At 44.8% G+C, this 24,712-nt stretch overlaps 1 protein-coding gene across 1 annotated transcript in view; it reads right to left on the bottom strand.

Annotated features, from left to right (window-relative positions):
* Window positions 1–24,712, bottom strand: part of LOC131709435 (hydroperoxide isomerase ALOXE3-like) — a 66,450-nt gene that overhangs the window by 8,413 nt on the left and 33,325 nt on the right. The window contains exons 5-7 of the mRNA XM_059011972.1: window positions 12,579–12,782; window positions 4,412–4,498; window positions 1,551–1,720 (exon numbers count right to left, since the gene is read on the bottom strand). Coding sequence (XP_058867955.1) covers window positions 1,551–1,720; window positions 4,412–4,498; window positions 12,579–12,782 — 461 coding nt within the window. The remainder of the gene's footprint in view (window positions 1–1,550; window positions 1,721–4,411; window positions 4,499–12,578; window positions 12,783–24,712) is intronic.

The following is a 24,712-nucleotide window of genomic DNA, read 5'->3' as shown; positions in this document are numbered from 1 at the left end:
AGTAGTTAAATCTCCCTTGAATCCATTTTTTTTGCTCATATAAATAATAGGGTTCTCTACTCCGTCAACTTGTTGGGACAGGACCGCCCCCAGACCGATCTGGGAGGCATCAGTCTAGAGCATGAACTCCTTGCTGTAATCTGGTTAAATAAGAGTGGAGACGTGGCATGGTCTCCACTTAATCATATCAAAGGCTCCCTGACATTCCCCTGTCCCCTGTCTTTTTGGTGAGATCCACCAGGGGGTTAACTATGGTGGCATACTCGGGGATAAAATGGGGATAATAGCCAGCTAAACCCAGTAGTGATCTCACCTGTTCTTCGGGATTGCCGTCTCCACCAAAGCCTGGACTTTCGAGGCGATCGGCTTTACCCACCTGTGACAGGGTAGCTGGGTGGAGAGAGACTCGGAGACAGTAGCTACAGGTTTTAAATGCTGTCCCCTACTGTCCTTCTCCCATCCTTGAGGGAGGATTGGTCCACAGTCCGGCGTCTTCAAGGTGGGACGAGACCCAGCGACAGGGGACCCGGGCACAGTGGATGGGGCGTTGGGAGCGCAGGCAGCTGACCAGATGACTGCATCCCCAGGCGGCCGTGCAGCGACATCTGGGCTACCAGGGGGAGCGGAGTAGGAGCCCAGGTGACCAACTGTGCCTGATGGTGCTGCGACCTGGGAGTCAAACCCAGCGACCATTGGTCCAGACATGCAGCTTGGGTGTCTGGGATCCCAGGTCGAGGGATCCAACCCCCAGGTGCCGGGCTGTGGCACAGGGGGATGGTCGGGGCTGTGGTGGAGGACCAGGAATCCCTGGGTGAGGCAGTTCTGGCGACCTCAGGCGAAAAAGAGCTGGTGACCCCAGGCGAGGCAGAGCTGGAGAACTCACACGAGGCAGAGCTAGCGACCCCAGGCGAGGCAGACCTGGCGACCCCAGGCGAGGCAGACCTGGCGACCCCAAGCGAGGCAGAGCTGGCGACCCCAGGCGAGGCAGACCTGGCCACCCCAGGCGAGGCAGACCTGGCAACCCCAGTAGGGTCAGAACACGTGACCACCACCTCTTCTCCCATTCCTTCAGCAGCACATCCAGTGGCTGCTGCCTTCTTTTCTTTCCCATTTTTTTAACACACACACACACACACAAAATACCTGCAGCCCTGCTTCAATCCCCACTTCTGCCACCATCAGTGACAGGGTAGCTGGTTGGATAGAGACTCGGAGACAGTAACTGTCGGTTTTGAGTTTGGGTTAGGGTTAGTAATTGCCTTCCCCCTGAAACAATTAGTTTATTAAAGTTTTGAAGGATTTATTTGGTGCACAGCCCAAGTTACCTCTAGGGTTCATTCTTATACAGGCCTCATTGCAGAGACAGGCTTAGGGTTGCTCGGAGACATACTGGTGTCTTTATTAAACATGCCAAATATCCTTGAGTGAAACATCAATTTGTAATGATTAAGAACACATATCATGTCATTAGAAACAGATAAAAAGTACTTATTATACACATTGGGAGGGTGAAGATAATGGTTGTTTTTTACACATCTCTGGTGTCTCACCTATTGATCACAGCCCACAGTTTAAGGCCATCGTCTCTGTAGTAATAACAGGGTATGTCTTCTACCCCACGAGCTTTAATGTCATCTGGCAGACAGAGGGAGCTGTAGGTCATAGAATCCTGAGCTTTCTGCAACACTTTGTACATCCCGATTCCTCCAGTGCTTAAGGCCTAGTTAAGTATGAAAACACAAAAAAGGCATTACTTTTTATTTTTTCTCCAGCCAACCAATTTTAAGCTGCAGGAGTACTTGCAGTACTGCAAGTTCTGTTCATTTACTGGTGTTTGGTAATTTCAGGTGTTTATGGTAATTTCAGGTGTTTATTGTGGTGTTTTCCCATGTGTACATAACAACTGAAGAGACAACTTTCAGATTAACTATTAGGTTAATGGCTCATTTCAAATACTGCACATCTTATACAGATATGGGGCTCTATGTATCATTGATTTTTCTTTCGCATCTTGACTTTTCGTAGGCTTTTGTGAATTCGTAGACTTACCCGCGATGTATTAAAGTCATTTTCACTCCTGTAACTTAGTTTCATCCCTGCTCCGGCAATTTAGTTACTACTGTTCGTTTCAAAGTACTTTCACATGCAGATGTACTAATCTCATTGTAATATGGAAGTTTCGCCCTTACACTTGATGCACCATTTTTTGCTGATTTACGACTCCCTTTTGGTTATTTTACGCATGCCTCTCAGTGGCATAGATTCAGGTAGCTGTTCTCATGTCAGACTGCCTGTTTAAATGTTTGCGGACATTTAGTTACTTAAAATAGTCTTTATTAAATAACAATGACAATAAATACATTTGGTCTTGGATTATATATATATATATATATATATATATATATATATATATATATATATATATATATATATATATATTCAGTTCCCGCCCATCCCAGTGTTACTGAAGCTGAAATCGATCTCCAATGCTATGCTATTATTACAATCTGGCGGATGTTGTCCCTGGATTAATTTTAGGTGTATATTTTAACATGATTTTGAGTTATTCCAGTTACAGCTCTGAATTACTGTAGTATAATATTTGTCTTGTTTTATTGTAGGTGACACTGGCTGCTATATGCGCCCACTTTTGTTTCTGCCTTTCGGTGCTTTTAAATGTGTCACGGTGGGGTCGTATTATACCGTGTATTGCAAATATACTCTGACTGAGCAGCCACTAGCAGTGTTGCCAATTTGGGGAATTTGTCGCTAGATTTGGCCACTTTTTAACACAATTGTGATTTTATACATGTGAATGCGACACGTCTCTAATTTAGCTACTCTGAATAAAATCTAGTGACATTCTAGCGACGTTCTATTCTAAATAGAAAATACATTAAAGCCCCCCCTGCTGTTCTGTAGTGACTGTGTTTTGACAGCAGACGCGCTAGCTGAATATGTTCTTATCAGTAATTAATATGATGTAGTGCAGCAGACGCGCTAGCTGAATATGTTCTTATCAGTAATTAATATGATGTAGTGCATAGACAACAAATACAACGAAAAGCACTTGCGTGGCCTACTGTATGTACTGTACTTTTTTCCTTCACACAACTAAAATATACATAGACCTAAACAAAACGTTTCTTACTATATTCTTAAATTAAATTAAAGCACTGAAAGCATATAGGGAGGCTTATGGTACAGACGAGTACAAACATGGTATCAACTGCAGAATTATCGTACACAAGCTTAGTTTTATTCATGCTTTCGTTTTTGGGGACCCTTTCTTTTAGATTACGTTTGGTTTGTTTTCGCTGTGCCTGGGGTCTGTTTGCGCTACATTATTACATTGTAATGTTTACTTTACTTCCAGAAGGACGTTCTAAATCTTCACTTTGGGCGTTGCCAATCTATTTATAATGAGATGCAAACGCTGATCTCTCCTGTATAATGAGCAGTAATTTATGCTGTTCGTAAACTTGCGGTGAAATTATGATAGTTGTTCATGAAAAAGAGCTGTTTAGAAAATCGCGCATAGAAATTCTACGAAGGACGGAGGCTACGAATTTGCAGTATTTACGAACACGTAAGTAATATTAATACATAGAGCCCATGGACTGGAAGACAGGTGAGATTTATCGAATAAACCTTGGAGGCACATCCCTGTACAGCTTTGCATTAACCGGACTGTAATCTGGAATCGGATGTTGTGATTACCATAGTTATTAGAGTATAACGTGACCATTGGCGTATTTTTGAGAATGATGAAGAGGCGTGCATGGAATGGATCAAAGTGTGTTATCTTATGTTCTTATAAATTGAAGAAGGAATCTATGAAAAAGACCTAGGAGGGTGTACAATGCAATGTAATTTTGTTGTAAAATAAAACTGTTACTTAGTTCCTACTGACACACAACCTTTTAACAAAGTTGCTGGAATGTTTATATTGAGTTACAATGTTGCTACAAGGTTGTGTGTTAGCGGCTTCTCTATGACTGCATGAAGCATGTGAAGCTACTGATCTAATATAAACACCGGTCTCTAAAAATCGCTGGTCTCCAATACGCGCCGGGTCTGCTGGCAAATACTGTAAATAAACACCAGAGGCATTTAATTAAAGTTTTATGGAAACAATATAAAAACAATCGCAATGATGTTGAAAAAGATATTGCAAGAAAACATACAACAAAGTAGAAAGCTAGAGAAGGTAATGTGTTTAGAAACACTTTAAACCATATTTTAAACCTAAATAATATTGAGTATATCTGATCTGTGATAAATAGATTTGATTTTTTAACTGTTTAAAACAAGTCTAACATACTTCAGTTCTGACACAACTATATATTGTTGGTAAGTGTGAATGTGCATGGTCTGCGAATGCAATGGATATACAATAACAGAGACTGACCTTGTCAAAAAGTCCACCCTCGTCCAGAAGTTTATTCCTTGCCATGATATTGATTTGCAGAGTGTATCGCATGTGAGGAATCAGGAGCTTTGAAATAAAATAGATATTCATACATTTGTATTAATCTGTCTCAAGTCAATATTGTCGTACAAACACAAACAGTAAGTGGCCAAGTCAGCGGGGTCTATTTTAATGACCTAAACAATAGCAGACCTTAATACCACCACACTTTAACTCTATTAATCCCTCTGGTGGTTTCCCACAGGACTGATCTACAGTATTGACCCACTTAGTAACATAGCTACATACTATATACAATACTAAAAATACAGGTTGAGAAATTTTAGGATGGCAGTAGTTAGACTGTTTAATTCATTAAAACAGACCTCATTGTCTAAAATTAAAACAAAAGCAATAAACATAATTATTCATTACAAAAAACTTAAGCATCCATTACATTTGTTAACCATTTCAGAATGTTCAATTTCAAAATAAATGGCTGCTAAAATACTAAAACATCATCATCAAAATCTTCATAGTGTATAGCACCATTTTGTGATTCTAAGGAATATCACTGTGCTTTATCAGCATCAGCCATATCCCTGCTTAAAACGGCTAATGTGAGCTGAGTAAGGCAGAGACAAAGCTGGATAGGTTATATTAAAATTAGATAATGCACTGGCGAGACCACACCTGAATACTGTGTACAGTTCTGGACCCCATATTATGAAAAAGACATTGAGACTTTAGAACAAGTACGGAGGACAGAAACAAGATTAATTCCTGGATTAAAAGGCATGTCATATGAAGATAGACTGAAAGAGCTTAATTTTTATAGCTCAGAAAGAAGAGTTAAAGGCGATTTCATAGAGGTATTTAAGATTGTTATGGAGATAAACAAAGTTACTGTTGAGAATAATTTTTTACATCACATTTTTTTGTCACAGAGATCAGAACCAGGGGCCACGGATGGAAGCTGAAAAAGGGCAAATTCAGAACCGAGGGGAGAAGGACATTTTTCACAGAAAGGGTGGTTACCGGATGAAATTGTTGAAACCGAGGCTCTTGGATCCTTTCTGGAGAGACTGGATGCTGCCATGAACATTAATATATAACTCTTTCTATGACCACTAAAAGACCTTTAGCTAGCCTGCCCGGAGGAAGGGCGATCCGCCTAGCCATGGATTCCCAGAGGTTTTATTCCTCCTATTAATCTGTTAGAGGTTTTGTTTTTCCTCTTCTGAGTGCTAATGGATCATGTTAGCATCAAGGCAAATGAGAAGAGGTGGGTCGAATGGCCTTTTCTCGTTCGGGACTTTATGTTCTTACATGTAAATCATGCGCATTTAAATGCAAATAAAAACAGTAACTTTAAAATATGAATCCCATTCATATTTCTTCACTATTACATGACGGTGGACAGTTTTAGTTTTTTATGTTAAATGGCAAATACGCTCTGGTATGTCCAATGCAACGATTCTATGCATTAGGAACATAGACAACAGTAATAATAAGGATTGTTACATCTCTCAGTAAATCTGTACCCAGCAAAAATGCCTGCTTATCTTGGGATCAGGATTTCTTTGTGGTTCAAAGAACTCCTTTACAAATTGTTGTTTTTACTTTAAAAGCGGATTTTGAGCATAGTTGCTAACCAGGATCAAACCCAACTAAAACCGGTTCTCATACAGACAACTTTGGCTACAGGTGTCGGCTGGTGCACCTCCAAGAAAGGGGGAGGGCAAGCTTTGTTCATTAGTTTTGATTGCAGATTACCGCTACCTGGTGGGTGTAATCTTACCAGTATATCAATGTCTGAAAACTGTAGTTAGTTGCTCGGAATGACTCAGAGTTGCTTGAAATCCTACTATTTTCTGAGTCCTGTTTATTTGACCTGCAGTATTTTTGGTTCAAGATCTTTCCGGCAGCTTGCATGTGATTACTTTCTGTACTATCTCTTGGATTTGCTTTGTTCCTGAATTAAACTGTTTTGATTGGAGATTTTCTGAAGAAGACTGACATAATTTTTAAGAAATAAACTAACCTTACAGGATATTATCCTATTATCCACACATGTCACATCACATTGTGACATGAACTGGGCAGAAGCCAAAAATAAATAAAATTCAATGAAACTTAGGCTGTGTTAAAAAAAAAAAAAAATCCTGTCTTGCTGTTTTAAAAATAATCCTGTCTTCCTGTTTAAAAAAATCCCGTTTTCCTGTTTAAAAAAAAAACTTCCTGTTTTGCAGCTCCTAGGGTTTTGTCTTCCCGTTTAAAAAAAACTTCCTGTTTTGCAGCTCGTAGGGTTTTGTCTTCCTGTTTAAAAAAAACCTTCCTGTTTCGCAGCTGCTAGGGTTTTGTCTTCCTGTTTTTAAAAAAAACTTCCTGTTTTGCAGCTCGTAGGGTTTTGTCTTCCTGTTTAAAAAAAAACTTCCTGTTTTGCAGCTCCTAGGGTTTTGTCTTCCTGTTTATAAAAAAAATCTTCCTGTTTTGCAACCTCTAGGGTTTTGTCTTCCTGTTTAAAAAAACCTTCCTGTTTGGCAGCTGCTAGGGTTTTTTCTTCCAACCTCTCGCTGCATTATTAATACACAAGCTGTCTGCAATTAGTGTAATGTATTTAACATTTATACTTATGCCAAGCTCTTAAACCTGAGACTAGATTTTAATACACGGTCCCTTTGTTGTTAAGATCCAACACAACTGCTCTCCACCCCAAAAGAGATTTTGTGATTTTAAAGAAACAAAATCCTTTTATTTTTATATAATTTTATACAATTCTAATTAATGTATGTTAATAAAAACGTGTGTGACAGAAATACAATGATTCCTGGTTGTAAATCACCCTCCTGACCTGTGAGGGCGCTAAGCAGCGAGAACAGAGTTCCTTGGACGGGTTGGCCTGACAGTTCTTTCCCAGGGTTCAAGGGAAGTCAGCCAGCCAGGAAGGGGGTGAGACTCCATTGCAATAACGCATTGACCCGGAAGGGAAACGACATGGCAGCTACAGATTGGAGAGGTGATTGCACTAGTTTACCAAAGGGTCATGTGTGACGGCATAAAAGGGGACGGAGAATCGTAATTTGTTCCTTCGCATTGGTTTTGTGTGTATGAACCGAGAAGGACTGTGAGAGACCCCGTAACCACTGTTTCAGTATTGTGAGTGTTTTGTTTGTTTGACTTTGTGTAATTTGTCTTGTTTGTGAATCACTAGACGGCTAACATGAGCTGTCACCGAGGGCCAGCACTAGCCAGAACGACACTGCACTACTGTCATAAAATAAACTGTATCACCCGCCACGAGCACTACTGCACGTACCCAGGACTGGTGACTGTGTCAGTATTATTGTGGGGCAGATACTTATTGTTTATTGTTTAAGGTTTGAAAAAGCCCATTATTGTCTACCCCGTGCAGTACGCATTGCTGTGTATTGGGGGGATTATTGGTCACCAGACCTGGATAAAAATAAAGCGCACTTTTCCAAACTGGATTACAAGGCTCTGTCTGTTTAATTACTGCACTGCATCACTCCTGCACCTGTTCCCACTCAGCCACTTTGTCACACCCTGGTTCACTGAAAGAGAAGACGACCAACAACCAATACTTTTGGGAAAGTATATCAGAGCCGTCGCAAGGGGGCATGAGCGGAGACAGCAGATGAGGGATGTCTTGCTACCACCAAACTAATGTTTGTGGTGCGAGCAAGGCATAGAGGGATTGTGACGAGGTAAAGCGATCTTATGCTAAAATTCAACCTCCCAACCACCAGGGGGCTGTGAGCCAACCTTGAGGCTTTCAGCAGAAAGGGCGTGACGCGGAAGTTCAGGCTTTTGGGCGGAAGTCAGATGCCTTGACCAGACTGCACCCAGCTACCTCCAGACCCTCATCTCTCCCTACACCCCCACTCGACCTCTCCGCTCCGCCTGAACTAAAAGACTGGCTCTACCTCCTCTACGCTCCCCTGCCTCCAGAGCCCGCTTCTTCTCCACCCTCGCTCCGAAGTGGTGGAATGACCTTCCTACAGATGTCAGGACTGCCCAGTCCCTAACTACATTCCGGTGCCTCCTTAAGACTCACCTCTTCAGACAGCACCTGTAGAACTCCTTTTTTTTCCCCTGGGACACTATCACCCTTCCTTAAAATGCGCCTTATTTGCTCTTATCCGCCCCCTATTTTACTGCATTTTAATCCTATACTTCAGAGTACTGTAATCTGCCAAGTGTTTAATCTGTAGTATTTTGTAATTAATCATATCCTGATGTAACTATCACTGTTATCTGCTGTATTATTGAATTGTATTTTGTCACACTTGTACTTGCTTGAACCAAAGTCATTGTATTTATCTTGCTCTTAATTGTATTATTACTTGTACTATGATTCTTGAAATGTATTTGCTTACGATTGTAAGTCGCCCTGGATAAGGGCGTCTGCTAAGAAATAAATAATAATAATAATAAAAGTCCCAAAAGAGTGGTCGCCATCTTTGTTGGGGGCAGCACTAGGAGAATGTGCTGGAAAACTCCAGAATCAGCAGGCAATTTAAATACACCGTGTAACAATTTTTTTTTTTTTTTTTGGTTCCTGGGTAGTAAATGTTATTTCCTAATTGCTTATGCCTCAAAAGTATAGAAAATGGCTATTATTCTCCACAAACTTTGCTTTTGTGACCAGGACAGTGATATTTTGAAATTTACCTATTTTCCAGAACATTCCAGATAGATTCAGTGCTGAGTAAACTTGGAGTAACTTCTAGAACTTTCTAGAACTTTCCAGTAATATAAATAGTAGTATAAATACAGGGGCCTTAAGCCCACCAGTTCAGGTTAGTTCCAGCTGCCTAAGTGGATACATATCTACATTTTTCTGAGATGGCATCAAGGTCATAGGAGACTTCAAAATGGTGGCATTCCTGATGGGTCTCCAAGGCGGTTTTACCAAGTTTCCCTGCTATCTTTGCCTTTGGGACAGCAGGGACACCAAGGCGCACTACCACAGGCGGGACTGGCCACAGCGGACCGAGTTCTCTGTGGGGAGGAACAACGTCAAGTGGGAGCCACTGGTGGACCCCCGGAAGGTGCTGATGCCATCACTGCACATCAAATTGGGCCTTATGAAACAATTTGTCAGAGCTCTAGATAAGGAGTCGGCAGCCTTCAAGTACCTTCAAGACTTCTTCCCTAAGCTGTCTGAGGCAAAGGTCAAAGCCGGTGTCTTCATCGGACCACAGATAAAGAAGATCCTGGAGTGCAATGAATTCCCCAAGAAGCTCACTAGTAAGGAGAAAGCGGCTTGGAACAGCTTTGTCGCAGTGGTTCGGGGCTTCCTGGGCAATCACAAGGCCGAAAACTATGTGGAGCTGGTTGAGACTCTGGTGAAGAACTACGGCACAATGGGCTGTAGGATGTCCCTCAAAATCCATATCCTTGATGCTCATCTTGATAAATTCAAGGAGAACATGGGAGCGTACTCGGAGGAGCAAGGCGAGCGCTTCCACCAGGATATACTGGACTTTGAACGCCGCTACCAAGGACAGTATAACGAGAACATGATGGGAGACTACATTTGGGGGCTGATTCGTGAAAGTGATTTACAGTATAATCGTAAATCTCGAAAAACTACTCACTTCTAAATCTTTTGTAGTCATTTTTGTATTACTTTAGTATAAATACATGTTAATTTGGATTCATATGTTGTTTTTTTCTGACTTTATGTGAACGAAAAGACACAAATTCGCCCATTTTCTCATTGGAAATAGGTAAATTTCAAAATATCACTGTCCTGGTCACAAAAGCAAAGTTTGTGGGGAATAATAGCCATTTTCTATACTTTTGAGGCATAAGCAATTAGGAAATAACACTTACTACCCAGGAACAAAAATTGTGTTACACAGTGATATCAATTGCTGATTGGTGTTCCGCTGTTCCAAGTCACATAAAAGGGCTCTGGTTGCAACACTCGGGGTTGGTTCATGGGAATGCGTAGGACTTGCATAAAAAGGGAATTAATAAGAATACCAGCAGAGGTGAAATCTTTTCTTCACAGAACCCATAGACCTGGCATGAGGAAAAGGATCCTGAAGCCAGACGAGGGCCTAAAGACGGAGATCGTCGGAAGACCTCTGGCTGTTTAATTAATATTTCCCTTATTGCATGTTTGTTTAAATTTCAGTTTTGTTTTGTTATCTTTTTTTTAAAATAATAAACCTGGAACTATCTCCATGGAGGAGTAGAAACGTGACTCTGCTTGTTTTTTTTTGACGGCCATCCTGTGACAGGGATCTACCACATTAAGTCAGTAGAATCTGGTGAATGTTGCGGAGTATATGAAGTCAATGAAGCTCCTCTAAAGACGGCCCATGACGTAGCCACTCCTCTGGTAGAGTACGCGGCCACCCTTCCAGGTGGGGTTAGGCCGGCATTAGTATATGCTGTCGAAACTGTGTCCACAATCCAGTGGGACAGTCGCTGCTTTGAGAGGGCTTGACCCATGGTCCTTTCACCATGACAGACAAAGAGGTGGTCAGACTGACACGGAGCTCTCGTCCTATCCATATAACCTATCAATGCCCGAACTGAATTCAATCTCTAATCCTCCTCCGAACAAAAAAGAGGGGGATGGAAATCCTCCAGTTCCACTGACTGATTCAAGTGGAAAGCCCTAATCACCTTAGGGAGGAAAGCGGGGTTCGTGCGTAACAAAATCCTGTTTCCATCATCACAGACACGCATACAGCAGCTGTGCACTGACAGAGCCTGTAGCTCACTAACCTGCTTTGTGGAGTTGATGGCTAATAAAAAGGCTGCCTTCATAGAGAAATATTTCAACTCCATGGAAAGGCTCAAACGGGGCCTTAGTGAGAGCCTCCAATACCACGTCTAGACTCCACTCGGGGAGAACGCCTGTTAGAAAATGGGTCGCTAGGATATGAGTGCCTGGGGACACTGAGTCAATGGGGACATGGCATGCAGATATGGCTGCTTGATACACCTTCAACGTAGAGGGGGATTTACTTGCCTCTAGCAGGTCTTGCAGGAGTTGCAAAATAATTGCTATAGGGCAACAGATAGGGTCATGATCTCTGGTCATACACCAATTTTGAAAATACCTCCATTTATAGGCGTACAACGACCTTGTGGAGGAGGCCCTAGTGTTCTATAGTGTACTGACGACTGTGTCTGAGAGCCTTAAGATGGACAGGGGGTCCCGTTCAGGGGCGAGACCCACAGTTGGAGTCTGCCCGGTTCCGAGGATAGCTGCATAGCTGGATCTCCCAGGGCTGGCCTTGCAGCAGCTGGCAAAGGTTTGAAAACCAGATTATCCTGGGCCATCTGGGGGCCACAAGGAGAACTGTCACCTTCTCTCTCCGGACCTTTTCTAGGAAGGCCAGGAGCAACGGTATTGTCAGGAACGTGTAAAAGAGTGTCCTGGGCCACTCGTGGGCAAGGGCATCGATACCTAGTGGACCGTCTCAGTGGTGGAGGGAGAACCATAGGGGGCAGTGAGTCGTCTCTGCCGTGGCAAAGGGATTGACTCGAGACATGACATGTGGAGCACTGGAAGGAATGCTGGAGAATGAGGTGAACCGCTTTCAGATCTAGCGCGTTTATGTGCAGGGATGTTCAGCGACCCGACCAGGACCCGCAGAGTCCTTTGCCTGCCCAGACCGCACCCCAACCCAAGTTGGATGCGTCTGTCGTCACTACCTAACGGGTGTGGATCACTCCCATCTTTACACCTTCACGCAGGTGAGAGGCTTACCTCCACCAGAGCAGGGCTTCCCAGCATATGTGAGACACGGTCAGCAGGCCAGTTGAGACCATAACTACTGTATAGCGGAATTGTTGTGCCACTATTATATGGTATATGGAAAATCAACATGTACAAAATCTAGTAAATAAACCCCCCAAAATTGTGTAATCACATACCAGTGCTTCTGTATGGAGTCGCTATGTGCATAAAAAAAATAGTACACAAAAATAACTTGTATAAATAATAAAAAAATAAAGGTAATCAGCCGTGAAAACCCTTGAAAGATGAAAAGAATGTCAATACAACTACAACATTAATGTCTGGGAAATTAAATAATAACAATAATACAAAAAATAGTAACAAAAACAATAATGCCATTATGGTGGATGTTTTACTGTGGCAGAAATGCACAGGTACCTTGAACAGTGGGTGCACGGAGGACAGATGTCTGAGCGTCGCCATGCAGAACACCTCTGCCAACAGGTGAGTCCGCAGAAGGTGAGTAACCAGCTCAAACAAGTTAAAGTCAGCACTGCGCACAAAGATCTTTGCCAGGAGCCAGTCTTCTTCCTTGTCATTGGGCAAAAAGATTGGATTTTCTGGATCTGCCGTCTGCTTGAGCTAGAATCAAAATAAAAATACATTAATAAAGGGTTTAGGAGACACAGTCTAATCCATACCATTTTTTTCCCATTGGTCTACGAGACGTTCCATGTACCATGTTTTCTTTTTCTACACACAGTGTGAAACAGTCCACTGACTTTGTGACCCAAAAAACACAGCACTGGCAGTAATTTCCTATGTTCATATCTGAATTAAAAAGAAAAAACTAAGCAACCGGGTTGATTTTTAGAACAGTCAAGTCTGACAGTATTTGACTAAGATATAAGAAGATTTATTGTTTATTTATTATAATACACTACATGTATATAATGTTAAGGTAAGGGAAGGCTGAGTTAAGGTCCTGGGTCAACTACCTGGGGAGTGAACCGGGGATTTAAAACCCATTCTGTTACCTCTTACCTTATACCATACCATGTTCATTTAATTTATATAGCATCCATCATGCACGATCATCCCAGGGCACTTTACATAAATATAACAACCTAAAAAGAGCTCTCAACTTCTTGCTAATAAAAGGCCAAATAAAAAAAAAATGTGTTAACTTAGATTTAAAAATATTGATTGATATCCTTCTGAATAGAACTTTGAAGCAAGTTCCAAAGTGAAGCACCCAATACTGTTTTATATAGTTTCCATTAACATAATTGCTGGATTATAATTAGGGCTTCTGTTTTTCGGATTTTATTAATTTCATTTTTCTGTGCTTATTTTTAGCTATTTTCGAGTTTTATATACTATGAAATTCTTGTTTTCGGTGAAGGTCTTTTCACACCAAATGCGTCGTGTCAAAGCATCAGCGTCCAACATATTCTGACACCGTCAAGTTGTTTTCATATCAAAGCGTCAATCAATCTGAAGCCCTGTCACTGAAAACATTTCCCTTAAAGTACAGAATTATATTTTTCTGTCTTTCAGCACTAAGTACTGCAATATAAATAGTATCTCATGGAAACTAACAAATAATAAAGCAGTCTTTCTTTACTGCACGTCTTCACTGTTGAAAGTTAAGTGCCTTCCCATTTGACACACAGACATACCTGCACAACAATGACTTGATTTTTATTAGAATGAATTATAAAAACGGTTTGAACACTTGCTTTCTATCTGCTAATCGGCTGTTGAAATTCTGAACACAGATCGGATGTTACTGTAAACTCCCGCTTCTGATCTTCATATACACATAGCGCTTGCTTTCAACATTTCCAAATAATTTAAATGCAATGGCAAAATAGATCTAATAATACTACAGTACTTTAAATTCCAGCAGTCGCAGTGTAAACCACTGACAAATGGTACTTGAATAGATTTAAAAAGTTATCATTAACAGAGTGATAAACCAAGTTATAGATCCTATATCACATCTGTATTAACCTGTTTTATTTGATCTTATCAAGTACGCAAACACTTCAATAACATATCCTCTTTGTTTTAATGAACATTTCTTTCCACAACCAAACTTTGACAATATAGTTCCAGCTGCATTGGCTTTTACAAATGTGTTGTATTAATTCATATTTAAAAGAAAAGTATTAAACAGTGCTGCTTGCATCAATTAAAAAAACAATAAACTAAAGAGTGCACCATCAAATAACCAGTAAACAAAACATCTGTGTGCATTCGGTGCAGTACAAATACATTAATTTGTTTTGTTAATCATAACCATACACATACTTTACAACCACTGCGTTACAGTGACATGTAGACAACTTACAGTCTGTATTCAAGTAATTCAAAGTACTCCAGTTTCAAAGACACCTGCATTATAATATTGCATTGCAGTTACAATGAACAGAAGACAGTTTACTTAACCCATCTGTGTGAAAGAGGCTTAAAAATGTCCTGTCGTGGTCTTGGGATTTTATGTAGGCCGTCTTATCAGCATAGAGGCTCTCGGCCGTGGTTTTGTATACGTTAGTTATAATGCCACTGTTACCACTATCTTATCTCGGCGTAGGAATAGTCTAAAACAGCGCCATGGTGTTGACTTATCATGTTTACGCAACATTCCAAGATCCCTCCAGCCTTTAGAGCTGGTTAGACACTCTGTACCACCTTTGAAAACAGCCCTCTTTAATATTAGATCTCTCAACAATAAGTCTCTGCTTCTAAATGAATTTGTCATTGATCATAATATTGATTGTTTATGTCTGACTGAAACATGGCACCGACTACAGGATCATTTTATGCTTTATCAAGCAGCTCCTCAGGGATTTAGTTTTTTAGAACAATCTCTTGCTATTGGTCGTGGTGGGGACTAGCTGTCATTCATCGGCTCAACACTAAAATTAAAATGGTGTCCTCGCCAAGCTTTAGCTATTTTGAATGCTTAACATTCAAAATAGTGACAGCCCTGCCTATGATTGTAGTTTTAATATATCGCTCTCCCAAAGTGAATACTGCATTTCTCTCAGAGCTAGCTAACCTATTAACTTCCTTGTTTATTTCATATAATAGGATTTTACTTCTTGGTGATTTTAATATTCATGTAGACTCCCATACATGTTCATTTGCTGCCGATTTTTTGTCTCTGTTGAACTGTTTTGATTAATTCAACATGTCAATGTCCCAAGCATAATCGTGGTTATATACTTGATCTGGTGAACTCTATTGGTTTATCAGTCTCTAATCTGCAAGTATATGAGTTGGGCATTTCAGATCATTTAGCTGTGCTACTGGATTTAGAAATCCCTGTAGCTCTTTCTAATAAGAAGTTAATAGAAGAAATTACATTTCGTAATCTAAAATCAGTTGATTCCAGTGCACTCTCCGATGATAGTCAGACCTCCTTATGTAAGGCTCAGCCTAACTCCTTGGAGAAAGCAGTTGAATTGTATAATGACACATTAAAAGATATCCTGAACCATTTAGCCCCCCAAAAACACGCTCTGTTTCCTTCTCCCGCTCCTCTCCCTGGTACACAGCTGAACTACGATCTATGAAAGCTGAAGGGCGAAAGTTGGAACATTTGTGGAGAAAATCTAAGCTAACTGTTTTTTCTCAAGCCTTTAAACAGCATCAGTGTGAGTACAGGGATGCCCTAAACTCTAGGGCCTCTTATTATTCCCAGCTGACTGAGAATGGGCGTAGTAACCCAAAGTATCTTTTTCTACTATAAATCAAATGCTACAGCCAGCAAGCAAAGCTTCTCCATTCTTATCTATTGACCAGTGTAATACATTTGCCGAACTCTTTCAGGATAAAGTTGTTAACATTAGAAACCAGTTATTATCCACTGTTATTCCTTTGCTGAGGTTTCTCTTTGACATTAATCAGCTAGTAACTAAATCTAAATCTACAACGTGCCTCCTTGACCCTTTTCCAACTGCCTTGCTTAAGTCTAGTTTTGAAACTCTCTACCCTTATGTTACGAGTCTTATTAATAATTCACTTAGATTAGGAGTCATTCCGTCCTCATTTAAAATTGCTGCGATCACCCCCTTATTAAAAAAATCTCATTTGGATCCAGATACATCATCTAATTACATCGTGTAACAATTTTTTTTTTTTTTGGTTCCTGGGTAGTAAGTGTTATTTCCTAATTGCTTATGCCTCAAAAGTATAGAAAATGGCTATTATTCCCCACAAACTTTGCTTTTGTGACCAGGATAGTGATATTTTGAAATTTACCTATTTTCCAGAACATTACAGATAGATTCAGTACTGAGTAAACTTGGAGTAACTTCTAGAACTTTTTAGAACTTTCCAGTAATATAAATAGTAGTATAAATACAGGGGCCTTAAGCCCACCAGTTCAGGTTAGTTCCAGCTGTCTAAGTGGATACATATCTGCATTTTTCTGAGATGGCATCAAGAGGCTGGAATGGTGCCATTCCTGATGGGTCTCCAAGGCGGTTTTACCAAGTTTCCCTGCTATCTTTGCCTTTGGGACAGCAGGGACACCAAGGCGCACTACCACAGGCGGGACTGGCCACAGCGGACCGAGTTCTCTGTGGGGAGGAACAACGTCAAGTGGGAGCCACTGGTGGACCCCCGGAAGGTGCTGATGCCATCACTGCACATCAAATTGGGCCTTATGAAACAATTTGTCAGAGCTCTAGATAAGGAGTCGGCAGCCTTCAAGTACCTTCAAGACTTCTTCCCTAAGCTGTCTGAGGCAAAGGTCAAAGCCGGTGTCTTCATCGGACCACAGATAAAGAAGATCCTGGAGTGCAATGAATTCCCCAAGAAGCTCACTAGTAAGGAGAAAGCGGCTTGGAACAGCTTTGTCGCAGTGGTTCGGGGCTTCCTGGGCAATCACAAGGCCGAAAACTATGTGGAGCTGGTTGAGACTCTGGTGAAGAACTACGGCACAATGGGCTGTAGGATGTCCCTCAAAATCCATATCCTTGATGCTCATCTTGATAAATTCAAGGAGAACATGGGAGCGTACTCGGAGGAGCAAGGCGAGCGCTTCCACCAGGATATACTGGACTTTGAACGCCGCTACCAAGGACAGTATAACGAGAACATGATGGGAGACTACATTTGGGGGCTGATTCGTGAAAGTGATTTACAGTATAATCGTAAATCTCGAAAAACTACTCACTTCTAAATCTTTTGTAGTCATTTTTGTATTACTTTAGTATAAATACATGTTAATTTGGATTCATATGTTGTTTTTTTCTGACTTTATGTGAACGAAAAGACACAAATTCGCCCGTTTTCTCATTGGAAATAGGTAAATTTCAAAATATCACTGTCCTGGTCAGAAAAACAAAGTTTGTGGGGAATAATAGCCATTTTCTATACTTTTGAGGCATAAGCAATTAGGAAATAACACTTACTACCCAGGAACAAAAATTGTGTTACATAGTGTTATAAGTCAATCTCTAATCTTCCATTCTTGTCAAAAATTTTAGAACTGGTAGTGGCACGTCAACTTCAAAATCATCTGCTGTCTAATGACCTCTACGAACTATTTCAATCAGATTTTAGAGTCAAGCACAGTACAGAGATGGCCCTGGTGAAGGTGTTAAAAGGACCTTTTGATAGCCGCTGATTGTGGCCTTATTAATACACTTGTCCTCTTGGACCTGAGCGCAGTATTTGATACAGTTGATCATGAGGTTTTACTGGGCCGTCTTGAGAATTATGTAGGCATCTCCAGCACTGCACTCCAATGGTTTCAATCCTACCTATTTGATAGAAGGCAGTTTGTGGCAATCGATGGAGCCAGGTCTAAAACAATGCTGGTTTCAGCTGGTGATCCGCAGGGCTCTGTACTGGGACCACCTCTTTTTAGTATTTATCGTCTACCTTTAGGTCAAATATTTCGCAGCCATGGAATTCATTTTCATTGCTATGCCGACGATACGCAAATTTATTTACAGGCCAAACTTGAGTCAAATCTTGATTTTCCTATTCTTCTTGATTGCCTGTCTGATATTAAAATTTGGATGCAAAATATTTTTTTTTTAATTAAACTGTGATAAAACAGGTGATGTTAATTGGTTCTCCCCAACAGCTTTGTAAAGTGGGTACTGTCAGCCTAAAAATTGATGGGGTTGAAGTATGTTGCGCTTCTGAAGCCCGAAATCTTGGTGTGATCTTTGACTCGGTACTGAGTCCCATGTTAAGAATACCACCAAGATTTCCTTTTTCCATCTGCGCAACATTGCCCAACTAAGATCCTCCCTTACAGCTGTTGATGCAGAGAAACTAGTCCATGTGTTCATTACCTCTCGTATTGATTACTGTCTATTAGCATGGGTTTTAACTAGAACCCCACTCTGTGCTCACATCACCCCTATTTTAGCATCCCTTCACTGGCTCCCGGTAAGGCAAGGAATTGATTTTAAGATTCTTTTACTCACGTACAAAGCTCTGAATAATCTAGCACCAGCCTATTTAAAATAACTTTTAATTTTCCATGTCCCTGCTCCCGAGTGGCGCATCCAGTAAAGGCGCTCCACTTGGAGTGCAGGATGCGCTCTATAGTCTGGACGTCGCGAGTTCGAGTCCAGGCTATTCCTTTGCCGACCAAGGACGGGAGCTTCCAGGGGGCGGCGCTCAATTGGCCAAGCGCCGCCCAGGGGGAGGGAGGGTTAGGTCGGCCAGGGTGTCCTCGGCTCACCACGCACCAGCGACTCCTGTAGTCTGGCTGGGGGCCTGCGGGCTTGCCTGTAAGCTGCCCGAGAGCTGCGTTGTCCTCCGACACTGTAGCACTTGGGTGGCTGCATGGTGAGTCTGCAGTGTGGAAAAATGTGGTCGGCTGATGGCACACTCTTCAGAGGACAGCGTGTGTTCGTCTTCGCCCTCCCGAGTCAGTGCAGGGGTGGTAGCGGTGAGCTGAGTATAAAAATAATTGGCCATTTCCAAATTGGGAGAAAATAATAAAAATAATAGGCAACGATTAAATTTTAAAAAAAATGTCCATGTCCCTGCACGTACTTTAAGATCTGGGGACCAAAGATTGCTGGTTGTTCCAAAGACGAGGCTGCGAACAACGGGAGATCGGGCGTTCACCAGTTACGCGCCTCGTCTTTGGAACATGCTTCCCCTCGCAATAAGGGCAGCTCTGTCCCCAGATATTTTTAAATCTCTTTTAAAAACACATCTTTTTACTATGGTGTTTTAAATTGCTTTTAGTTCTGTGTGTGTTTCTATCTGTTTATATTTTTATTTTTATTTTTGTAATGTTCCTGCAGTGCTGTTTTACTGTTGCTTTTATTATTTCTGATTATTGTCATTTATGGATGTAAAGTGCTTTGTGATCCCAGAAAGATTGCGAGTTCTATGATAATTACTAAATACTGAAAAGTTCTATTTTAGTGATTATTGACTGAATACGTTTTTTCCATAACAAGCACTGTTTCATTTTGCACAAAGGTATTCTTTAATACATCATTTTAAAGTTTATATTGCTGAAATACAGGTTTATGATTATTAGCACAATTAGCACAAGAGGCTGTGTGGTCCAGTGGTTAAAAAGAGAAGGGACTGTAACCAGGAGGTCCCTGGTTCAAATCCCGGCTCACTCATTGACTCACTTGTGACCCTGAGCAAGTCACTTAACCTCCTTGTGCTCTGTCTTTTGGGTGAGACGTTGTTGAAAGTGACTCTGCAGCTGATGCATGGTTCACACACCCTAGTCTCTGTAAGTCGCCTTGGATAAAGGTGTCTGCTAAATAAACAAATAATAATTGTAAGATTACTAGGCCTTTATACTACTGAAGCACATGTGGGTAAATGTTTCAGTGTATTTGCAAGATGATTATTATCTTTGTAGATGATATTAATGCTGAATAATTTAAAGTGATTGAGTGGGAAAATAAACTAATTGTTTGGTGTAAAAAAAGAATGATTGCAATGTTTATTTTCTGTAAAACAATTATTATTATTTATTTCTTAGCAGATGCCCTTATCCAGGGCGACTTACAATTGTTACAAGATATCAAATTATTTTTTTACATTCAATTACATTATTTTTTCATACAATTACTCATTTATACAGCTGGGTTTTTACTGGAGCAATCTGGGTAAAGTACCTTGCTCAAGGGTACAGCCTATTTAATGGCCGGTAACAAACTGCGCTGGCCGCCTACTGGCAGCCGGCGCACCAGCTGCCCGAAGGCAGCCGGTGAAAAAATTCAGTTTGGCACCCCCTAATCAAAAGGGGGTGCCAACAAAAAGCGGCCGTTAACTAAGCCAGTTTTTTTTTTTTAATTAAATATTCAAAACAAAGGGGGGGGTGGTGCAGAGCACGCCACCCAGAGCCCACTGGTCGACAAAAGCCGCCATGTCGCCAGCGGACTCCGCGTCGGCGTGCTCCAACGCCACCCGGGAACGAAGGAGGGCCCTGAACATGGCCCCACAGTCAAAGAGACCCTCCCCGGTGATCTTACGCTTCCTGGTCTTGTAGATGGTGAGTTTGCCAAGAGCCAGGAGCAGATTCACCAGGAGGTCCCTCTTCCTGGTGGAGCCACGAACAGGGTGCCCGAAAATAAAAAGGGTAGGGGAAAAATGCAGCCAGAACTGCAGCAAGAGGTTCTTTAAGAACAAAAAGAACGGCTGCAGCCTGGCACAAAATAAATAAATATGGAACACCGACTCGGACTCGCCGCAGAAAGGGCATGCGGGGTCCGAGTCGGTGAAGTGACGCAGGACCTCTCCTGACGCGAGCGCTCCGTGAAGCACCCTCCATCCCAGGTCCCCAGCGCCTCTGGGGACCAGCGGGGAGTACAAGGCCTCCCACTGGGGACTCTCGCCCTCCGGTGGTCGGAGGGGCTCCCGCCAAGCGGTGTCTCGGCGGGAGACGAGGGCGAGGAAGTGGAGAGTGTGGAGCGCCATCGCGTACAGGGTCCTCCTCGACACGGAACGAAGGGGGGTCGAGGAGAACTGCGAGGTCCTGCTCAGGTGATTCTCGAGGGGAGGCTGAGGGGGAGCCCGATCTTTTGGTTTGATCAGCAGGACCGGAGAGCCGGGGGTAGGGAGGGACGATGGCTCCCCGGTCCTGAGGACCCCCTCGAGATACCCGACAGAGTCTGGGTGCAAAGCTGCTTTGCACTCCCGGATCGCTCGGCGGGCCGTTCTGAGGGTCCCCCGAGTCGCCCTGGCGACCAGCGACTCGGGAGTCAGCCACGCCGAGCGTTGGTGATCCAGGAGATCCCAGACTCTGGTCACCTTGGCCGAGATCAACAGGCTCCGCACCGCGGGGGATTCCAACGCCTGCGCACCTAGATGGGGGTTGTGCAGCAGGGGCTCCAGAAGGAATTCCTCCCCCTCGGTCGGAACCGCGTCTCGGCCGATGTCGAACATGCTCCGGGTCTTGAGCAGGTCCCTGTAAAAGACCAGCAGCTCGGGGAGACGGATCCCCGGGAGGTCGAGCCAGAACAGCTGCCGGTCGTAGCCCAAGCGGTGCAGCTGGCGCAGGAAGAGGGAGGCCAGCGCGCACCACTGCGGGGCCGGGTCCGCGTACAGGTATCTCTGCAGGGTCTGGAGGCGGAAGGTGTGCACCTGAGTCCTGATGCACACCAACCCTTGTCCCCCCTCGGCCAGAGGGAGGCTCAGCACCCCCGCAGAGACCCAATGCTTTCCGGCCCAGAAGAAGTCCGTCAGCTTCCTCTGGACCCTGGACACAAACTCAGGGGGCGGGCTCAGGACGGTGAGTCGATGCCAGAGCATCGACGCCACCAGCTGGTTGATCACTAAAGCCCGTCCCCTGAAGGAAAGCACTTTCAGCAGACCCGACCACGACCTCAGTCTCGCAGCAACCTTGTCCTCCAACTCCACCCAGTTGGCTGCGACCGAGGTCTCCGCGGGGCTCAAGTGGACTCCCAGGTATTTGAAGCTGTCCGCGCTCCACTGGAACTGCTGGAGCGCGGCAGGGAGGGAGTCCACCCGCCAGGGGCCTACCAACAACCCGGAGCATTTGGTCCAGTTGATCTTGGCAGAGGACGCGGCAGAGTAAATGCTCTGGCAGCTCCGCATCCTCTCCAGATCAACCGGATCGGAGGCCACTAGGAGCACGTCGTCGGCGTAAGCCGACAGGACCACCCTCGTGTCCGGCGCACCGAGCTCCGTCCCCGTGAGCCTCCTGCGAAGGAGGCAGAGGAAGGGCTCGATGCACAGCGCGTACAGTTGTCCGGACAGAGGGCAGCCCTGACGTACTCCTCTCCTGAAGGCGAGGGGCGCGGTCAGGGACCAGTTCACCTTCAACAGGCACTCGGCAGAGGCGTACAGCATTCGGAAGAGGCCGACGAACTTCGGCCCGAATCCGAATGCCCGCAGGGTTCCGAAGAGATACTCGTGATCCACCCGGTCGAACGCCTTCTCTTGGTCGAGAGACAAGAAGGCGACCGACCGACCGGTCCCCCTGCAGTAGTGCAGGAGGTCCCGAACCAGGAAGATGTTATCAAAAATCGTCCGGTTCGGGACCGTGTAGGACTGGTCGGGGTGGATCACGTCTGCCAGCACGGACTTGAGCCTCAAGGAGGCGGCCTTGGCCACGATTTTATAGTCCGTGCATAGCAGCGAGACCGGGCGCCAGTTCTTCAGGCAGCGGAGATCCCCCTTCTTGGGCAGGAGCGTGATCACCGCCCGCCTCATCGAAAGGGGCATCTCCCCGGTCTCGTAGGCTTCCGCCAGGACCCGCGCAAAGGCGGGCCCCAGCAAGTCCCAAAACTTCTTGAAGAACTCCACGGTCAGCCCGTCGATGCCCGGCGATTTGTTATAGGGCATCCGACTGAGGGCGTCGGAGAGCTCGGCCAGGGTCAGCTGGCCCTCGAACTCGTCCCTGACGCCCTCGCCGACCGTGGGAAGCCCATCCCACAGAACCCTGCACGCGTCGGGATCCGGAGAGAAGAGGTCAGAGTAAAAGGCTCTGGCCCTCTCGTTCACGCTCTCCGGATCCGTCAGAAGGGAGCCGTCGTCTGCCAGAAGGCAGGTGATGTTCCTGCGGTCTCCCTTCTTTTTCTCCAACGCGTAGAAGAAGTGTGAGCCGCGGTCCATCTCCCGGAGGAACTGGATCCGCGAGCGCACAAACGCCCCCCGGGACCGCTGGAGCTGCAGGTCCCGCAGGGTGCTCTTCTTCTCTACGTACGCGCTCTGCTCGAGTGGGTCCCCGCGAGCCAGGCGGCTCTCCAGATCGAGCAGCTCCCTTTCCAGCCGCTCGATCCGTGAGTCCCTCCGCCTGCTCGCGCCCCTCGTGTACTCCTGACAGAAGATCTTGATCTGCGCTTTCCCCACGTCCCACCACTGACGCCACGTGGGGAAGCGAGATCGTCTGCCGTGCCAGACGGTCCAAACGTCCCGGAAAGACCGCTCAAAGCGCTCGTCCTCCAACAAGGCGTTGTTAAAGTGCCAGTAGGCGGAGGCGTGCCCGACTGGCACCAGGGCCACCGCCACGGCCACCAGGTTGTGGTCCGTGAACGGCGCCGGCCTGATGTCGGAGGAGCGAACGCAGTGAGCGTGGTTCCTGGTGACGTAGAACCTGTCGATCCGGGACTGAGACACCCGCCCCTCCCTCACCCTGGTGAAGGTGAAGGCGGGGACGTCCGGGTGATGCCAACGCCAGATGTCGACCAGAGAGAGCTGAGCGGTCAGCTCTCTCAGAGCTGCCGACGAGAGAGGGTAGTGTTCTTGACCCCCCACCCTGTCCGCGGCCTCGAGGGTGCAGTTGAAATCACCCCCGAGGACCACGCACTCGTCGGCGCTGATGTTGTTCATGTAGGTCGACATCCGGCGAAAGAACTGGACCCTCGCCGGACCCGTGGACGGCGCGTACACGTTCACCAGGTGAACGATACTGTCGCCGTCCCGGATCCGGTGGTGTAACAGACGGCCCGGCTCGACGTCTACCACATCGAGTACCGTGGGAAGAAAGGACCCGGAGAAGAGCGTCGCCACCCCACAGGAGGTGCCGGTGAGATGGCTGAACGACACTCTCCCCCCCCACTCCAGAAGCCAGTTGGCTTCCACTTCTGGAGTCGTGTGGGTTTCCTGCAGGAAGCACACAGAGTAACCCCCTTTTTTCAGGTAGGAGATTACCTGGGCCCTGCGGAAAGGGTCCCTACACCCGTTGACATTCACGGTACCGATGTGATACATGATCCTCTGTCAGGAGTAGTCGGTGACGCTCACGGGAGATCCTGAGTTCTCCCGAAGCTCACCAACTGGTCGTGTAACTTGCGGGCCCGAATGTGCACGTTCGAGCCCGAAGTTTTATTGGCGTGGCTGACCCTGAGGAAGGACCTCACAGAGGTTAGGATCCTCTGGAAATCCCCCCATTTGTCCAGGGCCAGCTGTACCTTGTCCCTGCGGTGGACGGTGGCCTCCAAGAACTCCAGGAGATCCGCCGCAGGGATGTCAGGGAGAGAGACGGACGGAACCTCCGAGCCCACGCTGCCCGTGGACTCGGTGTCCTCCTCCCTCTCCCTCAGCTCTCCATCGCCCCCCTCGCGATGGTAAAGCACAACGCACTCCCGTTG

The sequence above is a fragment of the Acipenser ruthenus genome, chromosome 43, assembly GCF_902713425.1.
Source record: "Acipenser ruthenus chromosome 43, fAciRut3.2 maternal haplotype, whole genome shotgun sequence".
In the NCBI taxonomy this organism is placed as follows: domain Eukaryota; kingdom Metazoa; phylum Chordata; class Actinopteri; order Acipenseriformes; family Acipenseridae; genus Acipenser; species Acipenser ruthenus.
This window is presented reverse-complemented; position numbering and strand designations above follow the sequence as displayed.